This window comes from Sphaeroforma arctica (genome assembly GCF_001186125.1).
Source record: "Sphaeroforma arctica JP610 unplaced genomic scaffold supercont1.538, whole genome shotgun sequence".
NCBI classification, from domain to species: Eukaryota; class Ichthyosporea; order Ichthyophonida; genus Sphaeroforma; species Sphaeroforma arctica.
The window spans coordinates 33,253-39,300 of record NW_014040020.1 but is presented as its reverse complement, the minus strand read 5'-3'; the positions used below and the strand labels follow the sequence as shown (position 1 = coordinate 39,300).

Genomic DNA, 6,048 nt, shown 5'->3' with positions numbered 1-6,048 from the left:
CGTGTGTGTGTGTATGTGTAAGAATATGCCTTCGAATTTGAATCATTGCATGTTGTCTGGTGAGAACATATGCAAGCACAGAAAATTCGGGAAGATATTATGAAGACAAGTATATATTTACTAAATTTACAAGAAAACTTATTGGCCATAAGCTATGATAGAACCAAAAAGGAACCAATTCGAATCATTTTCAGAAGCTTATACGATCTCATGAAGTATAAAAGACAAATTACTGCATATGCCCACATTTTAAGTACCTTCATGGGTCCCGCATCAGATCTACGTCGCACGCCTTCTACCATTTTGCCAAAAAGAAAATCAAGTCCGACTAGGCGATTCTGGAGAGTGTGTTGTAGGTAATTAGCGGTTGAATACCTCAATTCGCCATATACTTGTCCTTTATATACATTCGCGCAAGATGCGCACACATAGATATCAATTATTTACCCATACATAGTTCAGCAAGCCCAGCTGGGCCGGCTATTTTTTTCAGAGACGCTATGTCGGCTAAAATATATGCTATGCTATTATATGCCCAACAACGCAAAGCAAACCTCAGTCCACAGCAATCAGCATCCAGCATTCAGCAACTTCAGAACAGCTCTCAATTTGGCTTTTCTTATTCCGATAAAAATAGATTCACATCAGCCAATAATATGTCGGTATTTAAAAAGGTATTCGTTTGGTGAATTGGTATTGCAAAATCAGTCCGAAATCTCAAATCACTCCACTAAAATCAGTTATATTGTAAATACTACAACCAATCAACCACAGTGACATAACCTCCTCTGACCTCTAGGCTCTTGTCTTTTAGTTTTTAGTGTTTTAGGACAGAGGCTAAGCAACAACTGATTGTATTTTTAAATAAATACGCGCTAGATGAAGTACATTTGCAAATACTAATTAGTCCATAGACCGATCATAAGTTATACATAAATATGCGTTTCCCAGTGTCTCTGACTTTCTGTGTTGCAATTGTTTTAGTGTTCTTATGAGAATTGAGAAGGCAATGTTTTTGTGTATTATTTTTATAAAAATACATCCGTAAATACTCATTGTTGTTTTTTTATATTTTTTTAAAAACAAAAACAACACAGCTGATGTCCTTCAGGACAAAAAAATGTTCAGAGAATGGTGTGGAAAATATTTACGAATGATAATAAAAAATGGAACGGTCATCGAAGTTGATAGAACTGATCGTGTATTTTTGTGTGAAGTGATAACCTTCTTCGTAACCCTTTGCTAGAAAGATGCACAAGGCATTGGTTCGCTCTGGGTTAGATAATATTGATGTTCTATACCCCGTATTCCTATAGCAGCACCGCATAAAACGTTTAGTTGGTTGGACAGGTGTGCACCCAGTTTTAAAAGTCCGTAAAATATCAAACAGGTGCTGCCAGATCACTTTTAATATAGAACACGACGTGTTAATTTATTCGGCTCTCTCTCATATGCAGGTAGACACCCAGCGGTGTATACCAGCCACGCGGAGCTTTGGCTGACAGTCGATGCCAGCTATAATCGCTTGGGATACACGATCCCACTACTTACGACAGATCGCTTCAATTTGGTTTGCCGAAGGCTCAACCACTTGCACACCTATACACAGCACTCTGTAGCAAACGTTAACAGTTCACCCTCAAACCAGGTATGGAGATAGATTATTCCAACAGTCGGCTTGCATACGTACAAGCCTACGTCCGTGTATGTAATGAACAGCAATGCGCTGATTAGCGAGTCTTCATTATCCATACATATTTTATGTTTGATCATTTTATGTATGATCATGTGCGCTACATCTTCGAAAATCAGAAGTCTTGACCCACGTTCGTTCGTTTGGGCACACAACAGTCTATTCGACTGGATAGCTACGCACAGATGCGAGAATCTCTTCAAAAACATTCCGCATTGTTTTCCGTTCCCTTCTGCATATCAATAACAGTTTGTATTAATCTACACCCGTCTATACTGCCTCCTTCATACACAAGTTGTACTGTCCTCGTCCTGCGAGTCCTCTGCATCACTGATATATATGGGGCCAGATTCCGCTATGGCAGGAGACATGACGCCACCTCTATGCACAGCATCGTCCATCGGAATGGTTTGCGCCGCATTGAGCAGGCTGCTATGCGGACCCACACTGCTGCTGACATTGGTGCAGTTCTTATCAGCGCGTGCTATATCTCGAGCAAATGCACACAGCGAAGAGGTGGGTAAGCCCCCCGTGCTGCAAGCTCTACTTACATTCGAGGTAGGTAGCTTCTCGGCCTTACCCGGTCCTCCGTCAGGCTTGGCTATGGCTGAGGGATGGATTGGACTGCCTGTGCCACCCCCTTTCTCTACTGACGCAATACTACTGGTTCTGACCACGCGTAGACTACAGAAGCTATTCTGGCTGGCAATGGCGAGCTCATTCCACAAAACACTCTCAGCGCTCATCCGCACGTTAGAAGACAAAGATGTGCGCGGGTGTGCCTGTGTCTGTGCTCGTATGTCCGAGCGTGCGCCAGGCCCATTTATGCTGCCTCTGCGTGCCCGTAAGCGCTCGCGCCCACTATTCGTCGAGCTAGCATTGAAACTGTGCTTGGCTATATCTCCATCCCGTTCTCTGTCGTATGAGGGGTTTCTTTCGTGTGCAACACTAGAGCGCAGGTACGTCGGCAGCGCGGACAGACTGCGCGAGGTGTGAGAAAGCGTGTGTGGGTGTGTCTGTTGGTATGGGTGTGAGGTGCGCTTGGCGTGTCGTGTGGATGTGAGCTGGTCTAATCTCGACGACAAGACGCGAGTGACACTCGCCGTGACCTCTCTGTTGCTCGACGGCAAGAGCCGCGGGTGATCGCTCATATTAAATGAACTACTGTGCAGCGTGTTATTTGATCCCATGCTACCCGTACTCACTAGATCGTCATCCAACGTGCTGTTGCTGGTGCGGTTGTGTTTGCTGTCATGTCGATGTGGCCGGCCATCGTGGCTGACGTGAATACTTGCGTGTGCGTCCCCTGCGCCATCGTGCACCAAAGTCGTGCACATCTCCTCCGTAATTGTGCTGCGCTTCTTGTGCACACTAACACTCCGCTCACCCATAGCGATATCCAGCATGCCTATCTCTCCCACACTGCCCACCTTCTGCACGGGCTGGGGCGAGGGTGACTCTCCGTCAATGGTGTTACTCTGTACAATTCTGTGTTCCATAAGCGTGTTGTTCTGCGCAATGCGCTTCTGTATCAACATACGCATCTGTGACTGTGTGCAGAACTCTCTCAGCTGCCCACCCAGCAGCAGGTCAGTGAGCTCCTTCTTCGCACTGTCAAACCAGCGGACGACCTCTCCCCAGTCAATGGCCTTGAGTGCTTGCTCGTACTCCGCGCCATCACCGTGGGTGTTCTTGAGTTGGCTGTCGAGCGTTACTAGACCACTCTTGAACCCACTGTGCGCCCGGTGCAACGACCGCGTTATAGGACTCATTGGACCTCGGCTTTGGGTCTGGTTGGACTGACTCGAGCGGACCGATACCAGCCCCCCAGGTGCACTGATTTGCGTGGCCAAGCCTGTGGGTGCCGGGGGGCACGTGCGACTGGTAGGGCAGGTCCTACTTGCAGGGCAAGGAAGGCCCTCTAATAGACCTGGGTGGCCGCTCTCATTGGCTGTAACGATACCACCATCCAAATCCCCGTCACAGGATTCTGATCGTACGTGTGACTCGGTCGGGGGATAGGGAAACGATATATAGGACTGTGATGTCACTACGACAGGTAGGGGTGACGCTTCGGACGAGGACTGTTCTAGTGTGGCTTGTGATTGTGACTGAGATTGGCGTTTGTGCTCCTGTATTGTGGATGGATGATGTACCTGCGGCGATTGCTGTGAGATGTGTGTTCTACGCCTTGATGCCTTGGGCGTCTGGCGACTCTTCTCCTCGGTTTTATCGAGATGTGCACGCAGTTCTCTGAGTTTGCTCGCCAATGTCTTTTGACACTGCGATGAAAGGTTCAGGCATTGTGGGTAGATGTACGTATCCGAAATGTGCTTAACCCTTTCCCAATACTCAGCATGTGACTTGTTCTCCAACTCATACAGCAGCTGCAGGTCTCGCAGCTCAATCAGAAACTCGACCCCTTCGCTGCAGACCCGATTGCGCAAGAAATCTAATAATAGCGCACAGGCCTCGGGATCGTCCAGCACCAGCTCTACATGGTTAAAATCGATCCCTAAGGTACACCCCGCGAAGTCATAACCTTCTAAGATATGCAGACCATTTCGTCGGCCGAACACCTTGAGGATAGGTAAGAGGAAGAAGTCAACGTAGGCAGCGACCAAACAGGCCACGAGGTGCAGCGTGGCCGACACAGATCCCAATGCCATGCTGTTGCGGTGGGCGACGGCAAAGTGGAATATCAAGAACGACAGCAGCCAGGCGATGAGGAAGCGGTACGCTTGCCACACATCCACAAACACGTGGGACGAATGACGCACACGCCAGACATAGTACGAGAACTCTATGCCCAAAATCACCGCCACTATGTAGATGGGGATGTAGCTGATGTACTGCGTGGCAGACCGGTCAGCGTCTATATAGTGGCTCACAACATCGGTGGCAATGATAACGAGTGAGAGCAACAGATACCACGGCAGCATGATGAAGTAGTGCGCATCGCTGGTATTGGGCCCGCTTTTCCAGAACACCTGATACATAAAACGCTGCCTCAAAAATACGGCGCTTATCGGACCCATCACCGCGATCAAACTCAGCACCGCACCAAACACGGTGTAGAGTGTATCGTTCGTTTTGTAGTCCAGAGACAATTGTGCTGTGGATACGGCGACTAGTAGTAGAGCTGCTGGAGGAACAATTAGTCCACCGACATTAAAGTGTATGAGGAAAAATCGATGCCTGGAAAAGATTTCTGGCTCGCTCCGGTACTTGTATACCAATATGCCGACCACCACGAACAGGACTTCTGCGAGGGTGTAACACAACGTGCACACTATGAACATGCCATCGAGCCCATCCTCTTTGGCTTGCAACAAATATACTTGTCTGGTATAGCCAAAGAGGTCACCGAGGCCTAGTGCATCAGTCAGTTCGGTGCCTAACGATTCAGTCAGATCATCGACTTCTGCGTTATATTCCATGCTACTACCTGTAATTTGAAAAAAATGAAATAATCAGTGAGAGCAACAATTTGCCATTTAGAACGAGGAATTCCCATGCACGTACAGTATTACTATTTTACCGACCTAAAATCAATTGAAAAGTATGTATGAGAAGCCATCACCCATTTAGCATGCACAATCTACTACTTAGCTACTTTCCCACCGCACCATCCACTAGAAGCGAAATGAACATTGAACAATCACACCTGTATTCAGTGCCAAGAGTGTCGCCACTTGAAGGCACAGAGTGGCGTCATCCCCAACCGCTGCCGTGATATCAGACCGCAACTGTTGTGTGTTATTGTACTGTTCATAATTTCCCTCCAAGTAGTCGGTGATGACAATGCCGACAGCGGCACTGGCCATGTCCTTATCTCCAGCTAAAACCAATGCGTTATGCAAATGACGGGTGTAGCCCAGTTGTTCCGCTATATAATCGGCGATTTCGTTCCGTGTCTTGTTTTCGTACCCTGATTCTTCTAAAATATTCACCACGTGATCTGTGTACTCGTCCACTAAATCTGAGCATGGTACTGTGTCGTTGATATAGCGTACCAAGCTGGAAGCCACCGGCACTGCTATCTTCACGGGAGAAACATCATCGAACACGTTTACTTCATACAATACCACCAAGGCACAGATTGAGAGCGATATGAAGTAGGCCAGCAGACCAATAAGCAGACTCAGGCGTTGTACCTATGGTGGATGTAACGACAGCAGAGGTGAGAGAAGTAAATGGTATAGACAATATATGTGTGCATATATATACGCATTATAGGAGAATCCACTCGCAAATAAACAAAACAATACAATAATAGTTATGTTCACCTGTATATACAAATATATATACATATATATATATATATAAATGTGTGTGTGTGTGTGTGTGTGTGT

The 6,048-nt window shown here is 46.9% G+C and overlaps 1 protein-coding gene across 1 annotated transcript in view; it reads right to left on the bottom strand.

Annotated features, from left to right (window-relative positions):
• Nucleotides 1-1,043: 1,043 nt before the first annotated feature.
• SARC_07070 (hypothetical protein) overlaps nucleotides 1,044-6,048 on the bottom strand; it is a 6,578-nt gene continuing 1,573 nt past the window's right edge. Inside the window, exons 2-3 of the mRNA XM_014298998.1 lie at nucleotides 5,361-5,850; nucleotides 1,044-5,141 (exon numbers count right to left, since the gene is read on the bottom strand). Of these exons, the coding sequence (XP_014154473.1) occupies nucleotides 1,978-5,141; nucleotides 5,361-5,850 (3,654 nt within the window). The 3' untranslated portion in view covers nucleotides 1,044-1,977. The remainder of the gene's footprint in view (nucleotides 5,142-5,360; nucleotides 5,851-6,048) is intronic.